The 24,634-nt window shown below is 45.5% G+C and overlaps 1 protein-coding gene across 1 annotated transcript in view; it reads right to left on the minus strand.

The window, feature by feature from the left end:
• Positions 1–24,634, minus strand: part of pcca (propionyl-CoA carboxylase subunit alpha) — a 426,732-nt gene that overhangs the window by 298,160 nt on the left and 103,938 nt on the right. The window contains exons 5-6 of the mRNA XM_055636654.1: positions 23,152–23,265; positions 22,575–22,628 (exon numbers count right to left, since the gene is read on the minus strand). Coding sequence (XP_055492629.1) covers positions 22,575–22,628; positions 23,152–23,265 — 168 coding nt within the window. The remainder of the gene's footprint in view (positions 1–22,574; positions 22,629–23,151; positions 23,266–24,634) is intronic.

Genomic DNA, 24,634 nt, shown 5'->3' on the forward strand with positions numbered 1-24,634 from the left:
GGTGCTTGCTCGAAGGGCCGAATGGACTACTCCTGCACCTATTGTCTATTGTGTCGGCAGAGACCCGATCAAAGGGACAGGTCAGTGTGGCGCCCTGGAGCGGTTCACGGTTCACCCTCACGGGGGAAGACCGCATCACATCGACCCTGGCCGACCCTGCCGCCAACTTGCTCCCCCCCTCCACCCTCTCCCCATTGCTCCATTAACCCACCCTACACAATTTGCCTTTGCATCACAGGAGCAGCGGTAGAGTCACTGCCTCACAGCGCCAGAGACCCGTGTTTCATTCTGACTACAAGTGCTGTCTTTACGGACTTTGTACCTGCATAGGTTCTCTGGTTTCCTCCCACACTCCACGTTTCCAGGTTAATTGAATTTGCCCTGAGTGTGTGTAGGATAGTGTTAGTGCGTACGGGCATCGCTTTGATGGGCCGAAGGGCCTGTTTCCGTGCTGTTGCTCTAAAGCTGCACTACCACAGAACCCGCTAAATAGCCCGCCGCATGGAATGTGTTAATAGCTTACGCGGGCTGGATAAAATCTCGTGGTGGGCCGGATGTGGCCCGCGGCCCATAGCTTGAGGACCCCTGCCTTAGACCACGACAAATCCTCCTAAAGATTCACATTTGATAACACGAGGAAACCTTTTTTCACACAGAGAGTTGTGAGTCTGTGGAATTATCTGCCTCAAAAAGCGCTGGAGGCCAGTTTTCCGGATACTTTCAAGAGAGAGCTAGCTTCAAGAGGGCTCTTGAAGATAGCAGAGTCAGGAGAGTCAGCCATGATCACATTGAAGGGCTGAATGGCCTACTCCCTGCACCTACTGTTTGTCTGTCTATCCCCAGTAACACAATTGTACCTGCAACTTTGCTACACGTAGCTCAGGCTGAATTCATTCCATGCTTCTGATGCAGTATGTCTATCTGAAATATTGATCATCTCTTTGTTTCATAGACGTTTCTGGACCTGCTGAGTTCCTAAATAAGTTTATTTTTGCTATCATTCTGCGGTCAACAGAATTGGTCTTGAACCCTCCATTTGCCATTGGGACTATAAAACAATTAAAACATTGATCCAAACAAAAATGTATTCTAACCTGTTCTCACTTTTCTCTTTCAACACCAACAATTATCATTGATACTCAACCTCTTTTGGCCTTCCACTCTCACAGTTTCTGTTGGCCCCTTCACCATTTCCCCTCTTTGTAACTTAAAACAAGCTTCATTTATAGCTTTTCATAACTCCAATGAATAGTCAACAATCTGAAACATTCAGTTTCTTTCTCCACGGATGCTGCCTCATCGGCTGAGTGTTTCCAGCATTTTCTCTTCTTATAACAAGAAAATAATGTGAAAATATTCAATTAATGTGTTTTACTAAAAAACACTCAATCCACATTCACTCAATCTGCAGATATATTCTGTGCCTCCCCATTAGTATTTCTCCTTGCAATACGAAGCTGGAAATATTGAGTGTAACTTTTTTAGCACCAATGCAACTAACTGCTGTCCAAATTATAATATTCAATGAAGACTATTTTTTTAAAGAATAAATGGAAAATACTGGAATGACTTGCATTAATCAAATGATGTGTCTGTTTCTGTTGAACCCTCAAATGCAGTACATCAAAAAGAAGATGGGCATTTAAATCCTCACCTGGTCTACCCCAACATTCATTTAGAGCATGATCTGAATGTGAATGTAATTGCTAGCTGTTGTTACCTGCTGTGGTTCCAGAAACGGAAATGGTAATTGACAAAACACAAATCTATTGACCAACTAATTCAGCAGCCATCAAGAAAGTAGCATTCCAGATCTCCTCTAGCTTTTATGAGAAGCAGTGCTTCCTGATGACACCGCTGAATGACCTGGCTTGAGTGTTCAGACTTTACTGCCCAATCTGGCAACACACCACCACCAATACGAACTACGAACTTCTACTCTCAGAAGTAATAGTTTCCCTATATCTTCCTTACCGGTGGCACAATGGTGCAGATAGTAAAGCTGCTCCCTCACAACTCCAGCAATCAATATGCAATCCTGACCTCCAGCGTCATTTGTGTTTTCTCCCTGTGACCATGTGGGGGTTTCACCCACATCCCAAATACATTTGCGTTGGTAGATTAAATGGCTGCATTAAATTGCCAATAACACGCAGGTGGTAAAATCTAGGGGAGTTGATGAGAATATAAGAAATGTAAAATGGGATTGTGCAGGATCAGTGTTAATAGATGGCTGATGGTTGATGTGGTGTTGGTGTGGCGAAGAATCACTTTACGTGCAGAATCATTGTTATAATCATCTTAAATACCTCAATTACATCACTTTTTAATACTCCACTGTCGTTGTGTCCATATAATTAAATCCATTTATTTTTCACTGTACCTCTGTACACATGGCAATAAACGAAACTGAAGAAGGGTTTCGGCCCGAAACGTTGCCTATTTCCTTCACTCCATAGATGCTGCTGGACCCGCTGAGTTTCTCCAGCATTTTTGTGTACCTTCGATTTTCCAGTATCTGCAGTTCCTTCTTAAAAACTAAAGTAAACTTGTATGAATAAGGGTCCCGACCCGAAACATCACCCATCTTTTATCTCCAGAGATGCTGCCTTTCCCGCTGAGTTACTCCAATGCTTTGTGTCGAACTTCAGTATAAACGGGCATCTTCAGTTCTTTTCTACACAACAAACTAGTCCCATTCCTGTACTGGGGGAAGTGCAATCAAAGGTAAAAGCTCTTCAAGTGGCAAGAAGAGGATTAGAAACATAGAAACATAGAAATTAGGTGCAGGAGTAGGCCATTCGGCCCTTCGAGCCTGCACCGCCATTCAATATGATCATGGCTGATCATCCAACTCAGTATCCAATACCTGCCTTCTCTCCATACCCCCTGATCCCCTTAGCCACAAGGGCCACATCCAACTAAATTACAAAGCTCCTTGCTCATTTTACCCATGTGGTATTTCTTTACAATTAAGTTTTTTTCAAGCATTTCTCTCATCAGACTGAGAAAGGATAAATAAAAAGGACATTAAAAAAATAATAATAACCTCAACATAAAAAATGGTTCATTGAATGTTTGAAATTGCTGCATGAATTGGGAGGTTTGTCCCAATAAGTGGGGGAGGGGGAGTTATAAAATCATTTTCTTATTTTATTTATTGTTTTTAGCTTTAGAAGTAAATAATCACGTTTAATTTATTATCAAATACTTAGGCAAATTTCAAACCGACAACCACAATAAAAATCCTTGAAATCTCATTTCCAAATAAGTGAGCCTGTGCTTGATCCCAGTGTTACACCTTAATAATACAGTGATTTTCATCATTTTATTCTCAGTACTGCCTGCTTTAATCCTCCATGAACAAGCTGATATCCGTCAGGCAAAAGCGGAGAAATGATTCCAGGAGTAAATACTCACTGGGTCCCAGAACAATAATCGATCCTATGGCCCATCAAATCTTTTGTTTCTTTGACTTATACTTGCATAACAATAAAACTCCTGTTTAACAGCTGGAGGGGATGAAGCAACCCAGCACTATTCCCATGGTTAATGGATAGCATTTCTTGCATTAACAGGGAACCAACAGAACAAACCCATACCCAGGATGGATTTTGTTTTTGAAATGTTTGCAACAAAACAAGAAGGAGTGATGGAGGGGAGGGGGCGTAGTGAGAAGTTAATAGGATGGCCTACCTGTGGTAACTCGTGCGCTTCTTAACATTTGCATTCCAAACCACTGCATGCAATGCTAATCAGCGATCGACTGAAAACTGCAGATCACTCTGAAAAGCCCGGCAGGCTATTTGTCTTTCAATTCTTCTACTCTACTTATTCCCAATACCCAGTATATTCATCAAGCTTGGAAACAACTCTTGAATTAGGGGCAGCCTTTCAACAATGAAATGTAAGTCACAGACTTGTCCTTAAAACGTTGACTTGCCACTGCTAATGGGTGTGTTGAAAAGAAAATACATACTGGATGATTTAAATGTTTCTATTTAACCTTACACATTCTGATGTCCCTGCAACCAGCTGATGGCTACGACAAAGAACTGACACGGTGACATAGTGGAGCCTTCTGGTGCTCCAATGTTATGAAGGCTAAAAAAGCAAAACTACAAACTGTGAAACAATACTCGAACAATCAAGTACAGGTGCACAACCTTTTATCCGAAAGCCTTGGGACCAAACACTTTTCGTAATTCAGAATTTGTCGGTCTTCAGAATGGAATTTTTTTAGCGTAGATTTTAATGGCTGGCTCAGTGGTAGAGTGTTCGGCTCATATCCGCAAGGTCGCGAGTTTGCGCCTTGATCCTGGCAGTTACTCGGTCGCGAGTTTGAGTCTTCAATGTCGTTTTTTCTTGCAGAATAAATGTTTGTATGAAATGCAGTGTAGGAGAGGTGTACTGACTGTGTGGGCAGAACTTTGGAAGTGATTGCCCACCAGTCTAAAACGCCGCTGTGTCTCCCTGTCCCTGGGATAGCAGGGGGCGATCAAACAGCACAATACCCCCCTCCCCCTCCAACTCCAGAGGAATCCGCTCCCCGATGGGCCGCTACGGCGACAAGTGGCAGTTTGCCCACAGCCCGAGCTGCGCCACCCCAAGAACACCTTGCACACCATCAGCTTCTGCCCCTACGTGTTCCTCTGGAGTTGGAGCGGGGCTGGGCTGGAGTTGCTGCTGGCTGTGGGTCTCTGGGATCTCCGTGCTTGCAGTGGGCCTGGGGGTCGCTGCCCCGCTGGTCCTGACGTCTCCGGCCACCCCCCTGGACTGGAGCTGAGACTGGGAACTGTACCGCCCTTGCCCCCTCCCTCTGCAACTGCAAACAACCCCACTCTCCTGCAAGGGCGGTACAGTTCCCGGAGGATAGCAGGTGGCCGGAGACGTCAGGACCAACAGGAACCCGCTCCCCGATGGGCCCCTACGACGCCCCGAGCTGCGCCCCGTCATCCGCAACCCAGGTTCCTCTGTAGTTGGAGCGGGGCTGGGCTGGGCTGCTGCTGGCTGTGGGTCTCTGGGATCTCCGTGCTTGCAGTGGGCCTGGGGGTCGGTGTTCCGTTGGTCCTGACGTCTCCGGTGACTGGCACTGTGCTGCTAGCATCGCGACGTGAAGACAGTACAAAGCCCCCGCGCCGGTGCAATGAGCGGGGAGCTGGAGAGGGGAGGGAAGGGGTCACACACATGGCCGGGAAGCAGAGGGGTGTAGGTGGGGTGAAACTGAAGGGAGCGACAATCTGCTGCTGCCTGCACGCTGAGTTTAAAAAGTTCCCACGCAAGACTCACGATACACTGTGTATCGTGAGTCTACCGTGGGAACCTTTTAACTCAGCTGGCAGGTAGCAGCATATTGTCAATTATTAACCCTCCCGCGCAATATACCCTCACCTTCTCTTTTATGAATGGGGATTTAGTTCCCCTTTCTTCGAGGACCGACCGGAGGTTCCGCTGTCACCTCTGCGGGCCGCCCTCGGTGAACGTTTTCAAGGACCTTTCTTCAAGGAACGAAAAAATGTCGCTATTCGGAGGTTTTCGTTATTTGGATCGTCGGATTAAAGGTTGTGCACCTGTATTATGGTTGGTTTTATAACTCACTAGACTTAGTGGGACCCGTTGGGTCCCATCCCCTCAACGATGGGGGGGGGGGGGGGGAGGCCTGTGGCGTCACACACACTAACCCCCACCCCCCCCCCCCCCCACACACACACACAAAAACCACCCCCCCCCCCCCCGATATATTAATATAATTTATTCGCTTCTTTTACCCCATCCCCCACCCTACCCACCCTACCCACTGCGCAGGTGCGGCTAGAGAGGGAGAGGGAGGGGGGTAGAGAGAGGGCAGAGAGAGAGAGAGAGAGGGCAGAGGGAGAGAGGGCAGAGAAAGAGAGGCAGAGTCTCCAGTCCAGGCCCCGACTTAATCTCCGGGCAGGTCCCGATCTAATCTCCGGGCTTGTTCTTTGTTCCACCGGCGGCTTATTTTTCGGCAGGTCACGGCCCCATCCCAAGCCCCGGGTTCGGCCCTCACTCTAGCTCCAGGCTCAGCTCCAGCCCAGGCCCAGTCGCCGGGCTCAGCCCGCAGCAGCAGCCTCCCCACCTGGCGCCAGGCGGCAGACGCGAGCAAGGCTGCGGGCCGGCGTGGAACCGAGCGAGGCTGCGGGTGAGCATGGACACTCGGAAGGTTTTTGTAGGGATACATTTCTTTACGAAGTCTGTAACGACTGTGGCGTATTCGTTCAAATCCGTTGCCGAGTCCTTGAACATTGTCCCAGTCTGCAGACTCCAAACAGTCCTGGAGTTGTTCCTCTGTCCCCCCCCCCCGACCAGCTCTGTACTGTCCTCACCTCTGGACCAGCTCTGTACTGTCCTCACCTGTAGGCAGGAGAAGCAGCACTGTGGTATGGTCGGACTTACCAAAGTGAGGGTGAGGGATAGAACGATAGGCATTCTTGATGGTGGTGTAGCAGTGGTCGAGGTTGTTAGGTCCTCTGGTGCAGCAGTAGACATGTTAGTGGAAGTTAGGGAGCGATTTCTTTAGGTTTGCCTTATTGAAGTCCCCAGCAATGGTGGTAAATGCCTCGGGGTAAGACGTCTGGTGTGTGTTGACCACGGCGTGCAGCTCCTCCAGTGCCAGACGGACGTCTGCCTGGGGTGGGATGTAGACCGCGGTCAGGATGATGGAGGTGAATTCCCTTGGGAGGTAGAAGGGACGGCACTTCACCGCCAGATGTTCGAGGTGTGGAGAGCAGGAGTTGGACAGGACTGCCACATCTGAACACCACGCAGAGTTGACCATGAGGCAGACGCCCCCTCCTCTCTCTTTCCCAGATGCCAGTGTACGGTCCATACGGTGGATGGAGAACCTTCAGGCTGGACCGCTGCGACTGGGGAGCTGGGGGTGAGCCATGTCTCTGTGAAACAGAACACAGAGCATTCCCTCAGCTCCCTTTGATAAAGCAGCCTTGCCCTTGTCCTCCACTTTGTTTTCAAGGGACTGTACATTAGCCAGTAGGATAGTAGGGAGAGGGGGCCGAAGTCCCCAGCGCTTCATTCTGACCTGAAGTCCTGACCGTTGGCCACGTTTCCGGACACAATGGAGGCTTCCGCTTTGTTTCCAGGTACTGTGCTTGCTGTACCTGTTGTTTCTGCAGACCTGCGCTGGAACGGGGAATCCCTCACAGACGGCAGCTCCAGCTCCGTAACGAATGGGGGTTCCCTCAAAGTCGGCAGCTCCAGCTCCGTTGTTCCTGGAAGATCCAGCCCGACGGCTCTGGGGGTCATCCCGGGGTCTCCAGGTACCGTACCTGGGATCCTCAGTTGGGTCGGGTGAATTCCAGCCAGCATGGGAAAATTTAAAGTCCGGGGCTCCCGCAGCTGCGGGAGATCGCAAAATTGCGAGAGCCTTGAGGTGCTCAAGCAGGTTGTCCGAAACGGCACAGTTTTCTGCCGTTTTTCTGATCCAGGTAAGTTGTTGGAAGTTGTAGTTGAGCCTTTTATGTTCCGGAGCTCCGCAAAAGTCGCCGCACGCAGGCGCCATCTTGTAGGTTTATGTAAATTTTTAAATATGCAGACGACACAACAATAATTGGCCTCATCTCAGACAACAACGAATCACAATCAAACAGTGGACAGCGCAGTCAAATGGTGCGCAGACAACAACCTCCAGCTTAATACTTCAAAAACTTTAGAAATCATCATAGATTTCAGACGCAAACAAAACCCCAAACCCCCGGTCCATGTCAACTCCCATCCCATAACCTCCACAAACTCATTTAAGTTTCTGGGCACCTATATCTGCAATAATCTAAAATGGCACATCAACGCAGACCACATCATCAAGAAAGGACAACAACGCCTATACTTCCTCAGACAGCTCAAATAGTTCAGAGTCCACAAACACCTCCTGGTCCGTTTTTATCAATCCATAATTGAAAGCATCATCACCTCCTCAATCACAGTCTGGTACGGAAACACTGACAGTCACTCACTACACAGATTATAGCGCATTGTCTCCAAGGCCTCCAGGATCATCAACTCCCCCCTCCCCTCAATCCATTCCATTTACCTCCAACGTACCTCAAAACGGGCAATAAAGATCATCTCGGACCCCTCCCATCCAGCAAACCACCTTTTCCAGTCTCTCCCTTCAGGGAGGCACCTCAGGTCACTTGCTACAAAATCCACCCGCTTTAAAAACAGTTTCTTCCACTCAGCAATAAGAACACTCAATTCCCTCCAATAACAGTCAATACTAAGGACTTTTGATGTATACAGTGTCTTGTCTATGGTCTTTGTCTGTTCTTTTGCACTATGTATTGTTGGTGAGATTTGTGATTTGTGATGTGGTATGGATACACTTTATTACTGTGATCTGTGTTGTTATTAGTGTTAATGTGACTAAAGCAGTGTACCATCATGTACCGAACCCCACCAACCCTGGTCGTGTGGCAAATAATGATTCTATCTATCTATCTAACCCTGCTGTGTTTTTGAAAACTGAGTTTTTAAAATGTAAATGAGATCCCATTGTGATATCATTCTGGGGTAGAACGCTGCTGACTGGCAGTTTATGTAAATGAGATCCCATCGTGACATTCTACGCTGCTAACTGCCAGTGCAGATGGAAGAGATTTTTTCTCAAACTTTAAAATGTCAATATTGTAAAATACGGCATCAATCTGAACAAAACTTATTTAATTTACATCACAGGACAATGGTGAGTAAGGTGATGCAAATATTGTAGCATAATGGTGTACCGTTTTGCGCAAATACAGGTACAATATAGGTACAAATCAGCACCCAAATATAGAAACAAGATAAGAGTTTTAGTAATATACTAGACAAAGTGGGACCCGTTGGGCCCCAGAATCACACGAGAGGGCTGGTCTCCCACGCAATATTCCACCTCTCCACCAATTCCAATATTGGTGGCCAGTGGAGGGGTGGGAGGGGGCGCACTTTCTGGAGCGCTAGTATTGGTGTTGTGGGCTGAAGGGACTGGTTTCCAGAGGGCTAGTATGGACATTGTGGGCCAAATGGATTCTTGGGTGGTGGCTCAGCTGTTGTGCTAGCTGGTGGGCTGGCAGTTGACTCACGGCTATTCCTTGAAATTCCATTTCAAGCAGGATGCAAGGCCACCAAATTCAAGTGCAGTTTCATACCATTTCAAGCAGGGTGCAAGGCCACTAAAGACAGCGAGTCATGACCTATCCTTCCTCCATCTTGCAGTGACTGAGCAACACCCACACGCTTCTGGGATTTATAGTCCCCCCCACCCCCACCCCCCCCCCCCCCCACCAGAAGGGGCTTGGCCTTCATGGCATGATTGACAGGAGAGAGAGTCTCAACATTTTTTAAACACTAATAACTCTTTTATTTTTCATCGATGGGAAAAATCCTCGGCACCCGATGAGCGGAGGGGACTGAGTAAGATGGCCAAAAATCACAGCTGGACTTGGTAGCGCTTTTCTAAAATCACTATAAAGCGTAAACAGGAAGTGGTCAAGATGAAACTTTTAATTATATAGATGGCAAGGCAACTTTAATTAGCCGTCAACTTTAATTAGGCAAGGCAACTTTAATTTGGCAAGGCAACTTTAATTTGGCAAGGCAACTTTAATTGGGCAACACAGCTTTAGCATTTCCAAACCAAAGGCAACACAATAGCATTTCCAAACCAAAGGCAACACAGCTTTAGCATTTCCAAACTATATTTTCAAACCACATCAAGGGCAGACAGGTCAGTAAAATCACTCACAATTTAGTAGACATGTGTTCAGTGTTATTCACAGCTCAGACTGCGAGGCGTGACCCTGTCGCTTCCCCATCTTGCAGAGACTGACTGAGGCACTCAACACTTCCGGGTTTTATAGTCCCTCCAGAAGGAGCAACAATGACTCTGCAGCTTATGTAAATGATCCCATTGTGATTGGTGGACAGTGAGGTGGCATTGTGACATAATCACTGGAAGCTGCAAGAAGAGTCTCCCTCTCAAAGGCAGTTATTATTTTCAAAGTTGACTTTTTTTTAAACTTTAAATATCAATATCTTTTGAAACATAACATCAAATCTGAAGGAAACTTGACAAGACCGACGACAGGAAAAATCTGAGTAAGGTTCTGCAAAAATGTCAGCACTACCGTGTACCGTTTTGGCGAAGATACAATAACATGTATACATGTACACACACACATACACACACATAGAGAAACAAGATGAGACTTTTAATAGTATATAAAAGAGATAGATAGATAGATAGATAGATAGATAGATAGATAGATAGATAGATAGATAGATAGATAGATAGATAGATAGATAGATAGATAGATAGATAGATAGATAGATAGATATAGATAGATAGATAGATAGATAGATAGATGGATGGAGGGGTAGATTTTCATCAGTGGTTTTCTGCCCAATTCGCATCTGTCCTGAAACCAATCACATTGGGGCTACATCCCACATTGAAGAAAGAACTCCAATACCTCTACTTCCTCAGAAGACTAAGAAAGTTCAACATGTCCCCAAAGACTCTTACCAATTTCTACAGATGCACCGTGGAAAGCAACCTATGCTACACAGCTTTATTTGCAACAGGTCTGTCCATGACCACTAGAAATTGCTAAGAGTTGTGGATGTAGCCCAGTCCATCACACAAACCAGCCTCCCCCCCCCACCCAATATACAAACGCTTGAAGTTACGTACCACCTGGTATAGGAACAGCTTCTTCCCCACTGTTATCAGACTATTCAATGGTTCTCTCATAAGCTAAGGGTAAAGTCCCGATTGAACTACCTCACGGTGGCCCATGCACTTTTATTTTATCTGTAACACTAGATTCTGCACTCCGGTATTAGTTTGTTTGCACTACTTGTACTTGCGTATGACTTGATTGTTCTCATGTATTGTATAATTTGAGCTGGTAGCATGCAAACAAAGTTTTTCACTGTATCGCAGTATCTGTGACAATAAGAAGTCAATACGGATGTGAGTAGTAAACAATTTCTGAAATTTGGTCCCACTCAAGTCAACTGAAACAAACTTCAGAAGTGGAGAATAATGCCCATCGTTTCTGTATCCCATTTAGTCCACAGGAACACGGCAAAAGGTTTACCCAATTCTTCACACTTAGTGAATACATAATTAAATATTATTAATAAAGGAATCAAAATAGCCTTAATACTTGAAATGTGCAATAATTTTCAATCTGACTCCTCCCACCCCTGCAATGTGCAATCAATCAATCAATACAATCAGTTTTATTCATCACATTGCACATAAAGTGCAAGTGAAATGAATTTGCCAGCAGTGGTACAATAAAAAAGAACACACAAAAACACACTAAAAATTTAACACAAACATCCACCACAGCATTCATCACTGTGGTGGAACGGTCTGAATGGTGGAATGCCTGAGGAGTCTCGACCCAAACCCTATCCATGTTCTCCAGGAATGCTGCCTGACCCACTGAGTTTACACAACATTTTGTCTTTCCTTAGTAAACCATCATGTACAGTTCCTTGTTTCTTCATCCAGCTGACTCCTTTAGAAAGTTAAGCATGCATTTCCAAAAGCCTGTGTGGTACTCTTGGAACTTCAAGGAAATATATCAAGGGTAATACTATTAATTACATTTCACTAAATTAGCCTGAGTCATAGTAACCTGAGATTCCTACAGGGAATAAACGAGTATTCATTGTCACCCATTTTGTAAATTCCATTTTTAAAAAGAACTTTAAATGTTTTATAAATGAATGATAATTGATGTAATTTACTTTACTTCTGTGGCAAATGCGTTTTGGAACTTTTGACACCTTTTGATGGTGACCTTTGCAAATCATCCAAATGCTCTTTTAATCACTTCAAATTGAGATAAGGCCTATGGGGAATGGAAAAATACAAACCACAGCAGCAAACATTGATATAGCAACTGCTAGAGAAAACACCTATAATTGTTGGTCTGAAGAGTATCCTAGAGAGTATCAACACAATTGATATTACTTTAAAAAATGCAGAATATAGGTTTTCAATCTGTAGATTATAATAACTTCACACCAAGAGCAACATGCCATGGGTATCATGAAAAATCAATCACACAAGATTCACCCAATTAGTCAAAGCCAGAGGTTATTCTCCACGTGAGATCCTCAACAATGTATTCCCCTACTACTTTTCCCTTCATGGGCTTACCTAACTATCTCCTTTAATGCATCTCAGTTAGCAGCATTTCACAGAGTTGTTAGAATGCGGAACATGCTTCCACATGAATGATTAAAGAAGCAAAGAAACAAGCTGCTGGAAGAACTCAGCGGGTCAGGCAGCATCTGTGGAGAAATGGACAGATGATGGTTTGGGTTGGGACGTTTCTTCAGACCAAAAAATTCTTAGTTAGCATTCTTAGTGAAACTAAGAAATCACTTAGTTAGTGATTATCTTTTATTTATGAGCCCTTGTTCTGATTTTCTTTGTCTACCCTTTCTCAAAACACTGATAAACAAAGACCTGTCTCTATAAGGTTGGTCCTCATCCCTCAGCTTACTGAGAAAAGAGGCCCAAGCTATTCAGTCTAGGCAGTTGCAGTTCTGCCATCATTTGTGTTATGTATGTAGAGGCCAGAACTCTGCAGAATACTCCATGGGGTCTCATCAAGGATCCGCTTCATGCTCCTAATCTAAAAAAAACTACCTAATCTCCATGATTATTGTCCCGAATGACATGAACGTTTCGAAACTAGAGCGGTCTAACTTCTCGCAGCAAATGTACTGCTACAATTGTCTTGTATCTTAAGATACAGCTTTCCAAATTAAAATGAGTTTCCATGATGTGTGCATGTCATGAGTAATGATATTTTCCTGCACGTCTTTAAAATATTTTATTGCTAATGATGTGACCCTTTTTGAAGTACATCCTTGGCTCAGAATCTCTTCGCAACAAATCATACTTATGACAGGCAACACATCACAAGTATGCAAAGTCTTCCTTTTCTATATTACAAATTGGTCAGTTTTGTGTAATGCATGCATGTGAAAGCACAGGAAATTGGCTTGAGGAAATTACTTCCAAAATGAACAAAGGCAGAATTCTCACCTCTCCCCCATCCCCAGGCCACGCTGCTCCAATTCTGGCCATTTGCACACCCTCAATTGTTTATTTTATACAAAAATAATCATCATCAATAAAACACATACTGAAGAAAATATTCCATACAGTTTTACATTGTTAGTGGTACACAAAAAAGCTGGAGAAACTCAGTGGGTGCAGCAGCATCTATGGAGCGAAGGAAATAGGCAACGTTTCGGGCCGAAACCCTTCTTCAGACTGATGGGAGTTGGGGGGGGGCGGGGAGAAGAAAGGAAAAAGGAGGAGGAGCCCGAAGGCTGGGGGATGGGAGGAGACAGCAAGGACTAACAAAATTGGGAGAATTCAATGTTCATCCCCCCAGGATGCAGACTCCCCAAGCGGAATATGAGCTGCTGTCCCTCCAATTTCCGGTGTTGCTCGCTCTGGCCATGGAGGAGACCCAGGACAGAGAGGTTGGATACGGAGTGGGAGGGGGAGTTGAAGTGCTGAGCCACTGGGAGGTCAGGTTGGTTATTGCAGACCGAGCGGAGGTGTTCAGCGAAACGATCGCCTAACCTCCGCTTGGTCTCACCGATATAGATCTGCTGACATCTAGAGCAGCGGATGCAATAGATGAGGTTGGAGGAGATGCAGGTAAACCACTGGAACGACTGCTTGGGTCCTTGAATGGAGTCGAGAGGGGAGGTAAAGGGACAAGTGTTGCATCTCTTGCGGTTGCAAGGGAAAGTGCCCGGGGAGGGGGTGGTACGGGAGGGAAGGGAAGAATTGACAAGGGAGTTATGGAGGGAGCGGTCTTTGCGGAAGGCATATTTGGGGGGAGATGGGAAGATGTGGCAAGTGGTGGGGTCACGTTGGAGGTGGCGAAACTGACGGAGGATTACTTGTTGTATGTGACGGCTGGTGGGGTGAAAGGTGAGGACTAGGGAGACTCTGCCCTTGCGAGTGGGGGGATGGGGAGAGAGAGCAGTGTTGTGGGGTATGGAAGAGACCCTGGTGCGAGCCTCATCTATGGTGGAGGAGGGGAACCCCCGTTCCCTGAAGAATGAGGATATTTCAGATGCCCTGGTGTGGAACGCCTCATCCTGGGAGCAGATGCGGCGTAGACGGAGGAATTGGGAGTAGGGGACCGAGTCCTTACAGGAAGCAGGGTGGGAAGAAGTGTAGTCCAGATAGCCATGGGAGTCAGTAGGTTTATAGTGGATGTCGGTCAGAAGTCTATCACCTGCAATGGAGATAGTGAGGTCAAGGAATGGTAGGGAAGTGTTGGAAATGGTCCAGGTGTATTTGAGTGCCGGATAGAAGTTAGTGATGAAGAGTTAGTGTTTACATTGTTAGTGTTGGTTTATCCATTCAGTTTTGCTTGTTCAATATGTATGTTAGTTCATCTGGTTTGTACAGAGCACAATTTCTTGATCAGTAAAGGGTGTGAAATGTTATGGGGAGAAGGCAGGAGAATGAGGTTCAGAGGGAAAGATAAATCAGCCATGATGAATGACGAAGTAGATTCAATGGGCCAAATGGCCTAATTCTGATTCTGTAATACGAATTGAAAACGTCACTCAAATGCCCTCCCTCCAATGTTTGAGGGCTTCCCCACCAAACTCATCCCCAATTTAGATTGTTCCACAACTGTCTCCAGTTGGCAGAAGTCCGAGCTCCAGAGTTCCCTCCCAAAAGCTCCCTGCTTTTCCTTTCTAGCAATTTTCATCCTCAATTCGCACTGTTAAAATTCCTGAGGATCTCGTATGTTTCAAGTCAAGTCAAGTCAACTTTACTTGTCACATACAAGATGTGCAGTAAAATGAAAGTGGCAATGCCTGTGGGTTGTGCAAAAACTACAAAACAGAACATAACAACCAGTATTTACATTTTAGAAAATTAAAATAAGGCACAACACAACAGTATTTAAGAAGGAACTGCAGATGCTGGTAAATCGAAGGTAGACAAAAGTGCTGGAGAAACTCAGTAGGTGCAGCAGCAGCTATGGAGCGAAGGAAATAGGCAACGTTTCGGGCCGAAACTCTTCTTCAGACTGACAGAACAGTAAATTAGTCCCTGGTGAGATAAGAGTTTTCAGTCCTGATGGCCTGTGCGAAGAAACACTGTCTCATTCTCTCTGTTTTTGCAGCGCTTGCCTGACCGTAGCAGCTGGAACAGTCCGTTGCTGGGGTGGTAAGGGTCCTTCATTATCTTGCTGGCTCTGAATCGGCACCTCCTGGTGTATAGGTTCTGCAGGCGGGTGAGTGTAGTTCCCATAGTGCGTTCGGCCGAACGCAGTAGTCTCTGCAGAGCCTTCCTGTCCTGGACAGAGCTGTTCCCAAACCAGATTGTGATGTTGCCGGACAAGATGCTTTCTACAGCCCCAGAGTAGAAGCACTGAAGGATCCTCAGAGAGACTCTGAATTTCCTCAGCTGCCTGAGGTGGTAAAGGCGCTGCCTTGCCTTCCTCACCATGCGGCAGTGTGTGTTGTCCATGTCAGATCCTCTGTGATGTGGACTCCCAGGTATTTGAAGCTGCTCACTCTATCCATAGTAGTCCCATTTATCTCCAGTGGCGTGTACGTCCTCGGTTGTTGAGCCCTTCTAAAGTCCACAATCAGCTCCTTAGTTTTTGTGACATTCGAGAGGAGGCGGTTGTCCTGACACCAGAGTGCCAGATCAGCCACCTCCTCCCGGTAGGCCTTCTCATCGTTATCGGAGATCAGGTCCACCACCACCGTGTCATCAGCAAACTTGGTGATGGAGTTGGAGCTGAACCTGGCCACACAGTCATGTGTGTAAAGGAGTACAGTAGGGGGCTGAGGACGCAACCCTGGGGGTATCCTGTGTTCAGGGTGAGGGGGTTGGAGGTATGTCTCCCCATCTTGACTACCTGGGGACTGGCGGTGAGAAAGTCCAGGACCCAGGCACACAGGGGAGTGTTCAGCCCCAGTCCCAGCAGCTTCTCAGCAAGTCTGGTGGGAACTATTATTGTCTCAGTTTCAATCAAGCATCTCCACAATTCTTCTACGATGCAACAGAGATTGGCGTAGCATGTGCAAACCTTTTCTGTCAACTATCTGCCCATTGTTTTGGGTCAGGACCTTCCTTCAGACTGGTTGTAGCATTACTTAATATTGGAGAATTCAATGTTTTCCCAGCCCCAGGGCGCATCCATTTCTCCCACTATTCCACACCCCCCCACCCATCCCTTCCACCCATATCCTTTCTGGCTTTACATTTCATTCACAAGGCCTTTCTGGCCTTACATACGGATTCCTCTTCTCTCCTTAACTGACACACTTTTGCTTCCTTTTCATCTCATGCCTTTGTCATTTATTCCACCCATGTGGCAATCAATCCCCCTTCACTTGTATCCGCCGATCACTTGGAAGATTTGGTCCCACTTCCACCTATTTATTTCCAACTCCCCCCCCCCCCCCCCCCCCACCAAGCCTGTACTATAATCAGTCTGAAGAAGAGTCCCGTCTCAAAATGTCATCTGACCATTTGCTCCACAGATGCTGCCTGACCCACTGAGTCACTCCAGAAACTTTGTGTTTTGCTCAAGATTCCAGCATCTGCAATTCCTTGTATCTTTGTATTTTGTATTCCTTGTATTGTCCATTCCAGGTGTTGGCCTGCAAAACCTTCTCTGAACTGTATCTAGCATGATCAACACTGTGCTCCGCTTCTTATTTTACCACTGACCTATTTAACTAAAATTCAATTTCTTCCTTTTGTATTCAATTTGCTTTGTAATAAACAACATTATTGTGTTGATCATCCAGATTACATGCTGTACTTGTTAATATACTTTGCAATTATATATTAGGACATCTTGATCCCTTTTGGTCACCATTTGGATGACATTGTTCTTTTTAATTTATCCTGCTAAAAAAATTCACATGTACCCACATTACCCCCAGATGCCTGAACCTTTCCTACTTACTAATTGGAGCAATGTAGATAGTGCCAAGGTATGTTGAAATGGAGGAGGTTGCAAAGAAAGGGAATAATAGCAGCGGCTTGGATAAAATTATCAATGAATCCCATGTAAAAGGCATGAAAATGGCAGGGCATTCAGACCATTTCCTCCATGAATATGCAACCTTAATGGATTAGTACCCATATAATGATGATGCTTAGTTAGCGTCACTTCCTGGTTATAGTCACAGTCCAGTCTGGCAAATTGAAAGTGACAGTAACAAAGCTCCACTGTATTAATTAGTGACTGATCGTCTCTGCTTGATCGTCAGTGGAAGTGCTGTAATGACGCCTCCTGACCTAGAGGGTCACTATCTGCCAGTAGAGCATGTCCATATTACAATAGATGAACACCTGCACCCTTTAGTATTATTTTGTGCATTAAAGAGAGGATAAAATTCATCATCAATTTCTGCTTTAAAGAAATAAACTAAAATAAATGCCATAAACACAGCAGGGAAAAGAAAAGGCAATCCCCTGTTGTGCTATTGAGTTATTGTGAAGTTCCACTTATGCTACTGATTGGTCAACTATGTTTTTTCTGTTATTTTGAACTAAATTTTGTCTTGAATTAAAGCCGTTCTCTTGGTTAAAAATGTTTTTGAAGTACCTCGAAACAATTATTTTACAAATGCAGCGCTTCCAGGGCAACAGCTGATACAGTGCCCTCCGACAACGACACATCATATCATATCTAATATCTACTAAAACTGTGTGTGTGTGTGTGTGTGTGTGTGTGTGTGTGTGTGTGTGTGTGTGTGTGTGTGTGTGTGTGTGTGTGTGTGTGTGTGTGTGTGTGTGTGTGTGTGTGTGTGTGTGTGTGTGTGTGTGTGTGTGTGTCATTTTGCCTTTGAAACATATTTTCTCGCAAACCAGACGGAAATATGCTGAGATACATATTTCGGTAACGATTTAACTTACGATTTCGGATATCGACCTCTCCCTAAATTTGATCAATTATTGCCCCAGATTTTTAATAAAGTTGTTCACAAAATGGACTGTTTTTTAAAATCAAACCGCTACGGCAGCTGCGGACGTTACAATGCCCTTGCTCGCGGCACCGCCCCCCCCCCCCCCTCGTTCTCGATTAAAGCAGATGTTCTCAATGCGCAGGCGCACTTTCCACCACACTCCCCCCCCCCCCCCCCCCCCCCCCCCCCCCCCCCCCTCAGTTTTTTTCGCTTCCCGTTGTGCTACGGACCAAAGATCCAGAGGGAATAATGGGCGCCAGGGTCACCGTCTCATCAGGTGCCCCGCACGACGATAACGGCAGCTGCTCTCGTCCACTTTCCCCCCCTCCCCCCGGCCCGGCCCTGTCACGCTGGCAGAAGCCACGATCGGCTGGTACCCCCACTGCTTTTCACCGTCCTCAGATCACTCCGTGCCTCGCTCACGGCCCTCAGGCTCACTCAGGACCACGCTTGCCCGCCCACTCTTGCCCTTCTGTCTCTGCCCCCTCTCTCTTTGTCTCTCCCCATTCTCTATCTGCCCTCACTCTCTACCCCCCCCCCCCCCCCCCCCTCTCCCTCTCTTAATAATATTAATATAATATCAAGGTGGGTAGTTAGTGTGTGTGTGGGTGTGGTTAGTGCATGTGGGTGTGTGTGGGTGGGTGTCATTTTGCCTTTGAAACGTATTTCCTCGAAAACCAGACGCAAAAACGCGGAGATTTTTACATATTTTGGTAGGGATTTAACTTATGATTTCAGAAATTATTTCCCCAGATTTTGAATAAAATTGCTCACAAAACGTGGTCCCACTCAAACCAAACTGCTGCATGAGTGACAGTGCCATCTCACAGATCTACAATCATAATGGATCTCATTTACATATGATATCACTATGGGACAAGAGTGGGAGAGATCTCTCCCCCTCCCTCCCTCCCTTACACCCCCATGCCTTTCCCCCACTCCCCCCTTCTCTCTCCCCCCCCTTCCTCTCTCTCCCCCCTATCTCTCTCTCTCTCTCTCTCTCTCCCCTCCACTCTCTCCCCCTCCCCTCTCTCACCCTCCTCTCTCTCTCCACCCTCCTCTCCCCCTCTTCCTTCCCCTCCCCCTCTCTCTCCCTCCCCCCTTCTCCCCCCCCCCTCCTCTCACCTCCCCTTTTCCCCCTCCCCTTCCCCCACCCCTCTCTACCCCCCCTCGCCAACCTTCCCCCCCGCACCACCCCTTCACCCTCCCCGTTCTCGTCTCCCTCCCCATCCCTCATCTCCCCCTCTCCCTTCCCCCCCCCCTCTCCTCCCCCTCCCCACTCTCTCCCCATCTCCCCTCCCCACTCTAACTCCATCTCCCCCTCCCCACCCCTCTCCCTCACCCACCCACCCCTCTCCCCACCATCTCCTCCTCCTCTCCTCCAGCCCCCTCTCCCTCTGCCTCTAGCCTTTTTGTCTCTGCCCCTCTCTCTCTCTGTCTCTCCCCATTCTCTCTCTGCCCTCACACTCAACCCCCTCTCTTTCTAGACGTGCCTATGAGTTGGGGGCTATGCGTGATTGGATAGGGCGGTTATGGGGTTAAATCTGACCTAAAATTTATAACCAAACTGAAATTTTAAAAAAAATATTAAGGTTGCCCAGCTGCTGACCTCACAATGCCTTTCCTCGTCGTGCCCCCCCCCCCCCCCCCCCCCCCCGCCGCTCTAGATTAATGCAGCTGCTGTCAATGCGTATGCGCAGTTTTCACAAGGTGCGTTAGCCTACCCACACCTCTGTTCTTCAACAGGCGCAGAAAGATCGAGAACATTCTGCAGCAAAGACCCTACAGCTCTGCTCTGCTATAGGATCTTTGTTCTGCAGATCGCTCACGCACGCTGAAGAAGTTTCTCCTCACTGTCGCTGCAGCTCGTGAAGCCACGACCCTTCCATCCCCCGCCAGCCCACCCGCTCACTCAGCTGCTGGTTTCCAGAGAGTCAAGCCGGTTCTGTCTCCCCGCCGTTCGCAGCCCACTGACTCATCCGGCTCCCCCCCCCCCCCCCCCCCCCCCCCCCCCCTCTCCTCAGTACCTCCCTCCCTCTCCTCTGTCCCCGTCACAGGGAACGATCTCTCCGTGTCCGTGTCCACGGCCCGATCCTCTGTAACGTTTGCGGAAGCTTTTGGCAGTCCTCAGCAAAGAGCCTAGAGCGCGCTATAGGATCTTAGGTCCTCAGATCGCTCCGGGCTCGCTCGGGCACCCACGAACTGTGTGTGTGTGCGTGCGTGCGTGCGTCTGTGCGTGCGTGCGTGTGTGTGCGTGCGTGCGTGCGGGTGTGGGTGTAGGTGTGTGTGTGTGTGTGTGTGTGTGTGTGTGTGTGTGTGTGTGTGTGTGTGTGTGACGCCGAAGGCCCCCCCCCCCCCCCCACCGCACATTGAGGGGACGGGGCCCAGCGGGTCCCCTTGGTCTAGTTATTTATTTATTTGCCTCTGTACTCTACAATTTGAGATATGTAATTTAAAAAAAAATCACATATGGTTAAAGTGCACATTGTCAGATTTGTTTAAATGGTATTTTTTATACATTTTGGTTTTAACATGTATAAATTACAGCAGTGTTAACCCCCATTTCAGGGCACCATAATGTTTGGGACACATGGCTTCACAGGCGTTTGTAATTGCTCAGGTATGTTTAGTTGCCTCCTTAATATGGTATAAGAGAGCTCTCAGTATCTGGTCTTTCCTCCAATCTTTCCATCACCTTTGGAAACTTTTATTGCTGTTTATCAACATGAGGGCCAAAGTTGTGCCAATAAAAGTCAAATAAGCCATTATAAACAAGAATAAATCTGTTAGAGACATCAGCCAAACCCTAGGCTTACGAAAATCAACTGTTTGGAACATCATTAAGAAGAAAGAGAGCACTGGTGAGCTTACTAATTGCAAAGGGGCTGGCAGGCCAAGGAAGACCTCCACAGCTGATGACAGAAGAATTATCTCTATATAATAAAGGAAAATCCCCAAACACCTGTCCGACAGATCAGAAACACTCTTCAGGAGTCAGGTGTGGATTTCTCAATGACCACTGTCCGCAGAAGACGTCAGGAACACTGGCTACACTGCAAGGTGCAAACCACTGGTTAGCCGCATAAATAGGATGGCCAGGTTACAAGTTGCCAAGAAGTACTTAAAAGAGCAACCGCACTGCTGGAAAAAGGTCCTGTGGGCAGATGAGATGACGAATAACTTATATCAGAGTGATGGCAAGAGCAAAGTATGAAGGAGAGGAGGAACTGCCCAAGATCCAAAGTATACCACATCATCTGTGAAACACGGTGGTGGGGATGTTATGGCTGCTGAAGGTACTGGCTCACTTATTTTCATTGATGATACAACTGTTGATGGTAGTAGCATAATGAATTCTGAAGTGTAAAGACACATCCTATCTGCTCGAGTTAAAAAATAAATGTCTCAAAACTCGGCGGTTCATTCCACAGCAAGACAATGATCCCAAACATACTGCTAAAGCAACCAAGTTTTCCAAAGCTACAAAATTGTCCATTCTTGAGTGGCCAGGTCAACCACACGATATGTACCCAATTGAGCATGCCTTTTATATGCTGAAGAGAAAATTGAAGGGAACGAGCCCCCAAAACAAGCATAAGCTAAAGATGGTTGCAATACAGGCCTGGCAGAGCATCACCAGAGAAGACACCCAGCAATTGGTGATGTCTATGAATCACAGACTTCAAACAGTCATTGCATGCAAAGGATATACAACAAAATACTAAACATGACTATTTTCATTTACATGACATTGCTGTTTGCGGGACATTTTCATTTACATGACATTGCATGTCCCCCAAACATTATGGTTCCCTGAAATGGGGGGACTGTGTATAAACACTGCTGTAATTTCTACATGGTGAAACCAAAATGTATAAAAATGGCCTTTATTCAAATTTGACAATGTGCACTTTAACCACACGTGATTTTTTCTATAACAAATCTCAAATTGTGGAGTACAGAGGTAAATAAATAAATGATGGGTTTTTGTCCCAAACATTATGGAGGGCATTGTATAAAACCCTGCTGTTGTCACAAGCAATGTGTTTACACCCTAAGTAGAGAAAACATATGGAGAAAATAAAAAAAATAAACAACACACACCATTCTGAGATTTTATATGCCCAATTCAGGAGCACTAAAAGTTAAAGTGAAGAAGAATTAGTTTGGAGGTATAATGGGTTAATTTTATGAAGGAGGACTGCAGTATAATTTCTGAAATAGCCCCTATTTTTTGAAATCGCTGATTTTTCAAGAATCATTATGCTACTTAAACATTTTTCAGGCCTGCCTGTGTCAGCGATGCTCATGTAATTTTCCCCCTATGCTTTCAGCTGAATCTCATCAAGCCAGAAATCTCAAGTTATCATAATGCACACTGATGAGGCCAGCTGAGTCAACGGTAGCACCACTGAGAGGGTTTCAGCCTTGCTTTAAATCAGGCCCCTTCTCGCTCAACCCACATGTTCGTTACTCACAGGCAAACTGCCATTTCTGTCCTTTCCGCAAGATTAATCAACAGCAAGAGGGGGTGAATCAACAACAAAACTTACCAGACGTCTCGCAAAGTCTTTGTTTTCTGAAAGAAATCCATATCCTGGGTGGACCTAAGACACAAAAAGGCAGAAGGCATACATAACATAATCTTTTAAACTGCTAATTAATCTTAAATCTATCACATTTATCTTATTCAGCGCTTGAAACAAGGAAATAAATTTTCATTGCATTGTTGGCCCCAGCATGCATATTGGCAATGCTAATGCTCAATGATTTCTTACACAATTAATAGTTCATATAACAACCACTACAACAAATATTAAGGGGGAAATGCTAATTCTGTGCGCAAGATTAATTAGATTGCTTTTATTAATAATAATGAATAAAAGTAAATTATGAAATTCAAGTTACTCCCTGGTGTGAACAACTGAATTCTGCAGCCACCTGCAGGATCAGTAACAGGCACTGCCAGATGCTACCGAGCCTTTGATTTCCAGTAGCAATCAAGCTTGCAATTTAGCTCGAGTCATAGGAACTAAACTGGAAGAAGATATTCGTCCTTTTACAAGTTCTGCTGTTTCCTGAGGAATATACAAGCAGCCAGCAATGAGTTTTAAGCACATTCAGACTCACAGCTTGGGCACCAGTCTTTTGAATGGCTTCCATGACGGCATCCAGGTTGAGGTAGCTTTTGTTGGAGGGGGCTGGTCCAACACAGGAAGCCTCATCTGCCATCTTAACATGAACCTGCAAGAACAAAGAGAAAATTCAGCTTCAATGGGATATTCGCAAGTGAAAATAATTAAATTATATTTTACATTCATACATTCTCGTGGAAAGGAGATTTTGTCAAAATTTAGAATATGCCCTTTGTCCATCTGTTAGCATCAACAATTACATTTGGAATACCAACAAAATGATTTTTAAAATCTGCAAGAGCATTTTAAAAATTGCATCTTTCACAATAGAATGATTCTAGGTAATCTCTTTAATACTATTCAAAATTACTTGTGATTAAAAATACTATAAATGACTCACAAGATAAAGTATCTTTTGAAATGAATGTTTCAAAAAATACAACCTATAATTCTGTGTAGCCTAGGCAGTTAATAAAATTGTACTGAATAACAAATATTCATGGCCCATTCTATGCACTCCCCAGGATGTTGGAGATAATTAGAGTGAATTCAATACAGAGATGCTCCAAATGTCCCCGCACAGCATCAGGTCAGCGACATACACAAATTAAGGCCAATGTCTAAAGAGTTCAATATCGTTTCACCTGAACCGGAAAATCTTGCGAATTATTTATCCAGACAGCCAATGACTCAAAAGTTTCACCCACACCCATATTCTTCTTTGCCAGGAGAAAAGAACCAGAGGGAGTACAGAACGTTATCCAATTTAAGCTAGTTAGTTTGCGGCAGTATCATACTGCGCTAGCTGGAATTCTTGCCACATGTGTAGCTTAAACTATGGAGAATCACTACTATTGTGTCTTTTAATTCTCAAGCTTTTATATAGAAAATAACAAACTTAGTGCCATTTCATTTGTGTATTTTGCTTTAAATATAGAAAGGAGATTTCTGCTATTCATAGCCAATGTTAAAAAAAAAACCTTGCATACAGTAAAGAGATTTATGCTTTTGTCATTGGCAATAAACAGTCTAGTTTTCCCCATATACACAAAGAGTATTGTTCATTAGTATCTCACTTGAAATCTGACCCATTTAATGTTTTATACATTTGCTTGCACAGCTCTGAGGCCCAAGATCAAATGCAATAAGAATGAGAAGTGCATTGAGTTTGATTCAGTCCAGTTGGGTGACGGGCGTAATGCATGGAAGGTGCTCCTTACCACAGTACAAACATCCTTTGACATCAAGAGTACGAGAAATTCAGCAGCCAGATCAGCTGCACAATACTCAATGAGCTTTACACCTAATAAACTAGATTGAAATGTAGACATTGTTGAAAGTAGGACATTTGCCAGCCAAATTGTGAACAGTTAGGTTCCAAAATACCAATGAAACAAGTAGCAGTAAACAGTCTGCTTAGCTTTAAAGAAACAGAAGTGTAAAGGTGCGAGTACTTCAATATGGGTTTGGCCTTTTTA

This window comes from Leucoraja erinacea, chromosome 6 (assembly GCF_028641065.1).
Source record: "Leucoraja erinacea ecotype New England chromosome 6, Leri_hhj_1, whole genome shotgun sequence".
Classification (NCBI taxonomy): Eukaryota; Metazoa; Chordata; class Chondrichthyes; order Rajiformes; family Rajidae; genus Leucoraja; species Leucoraja erinaceus.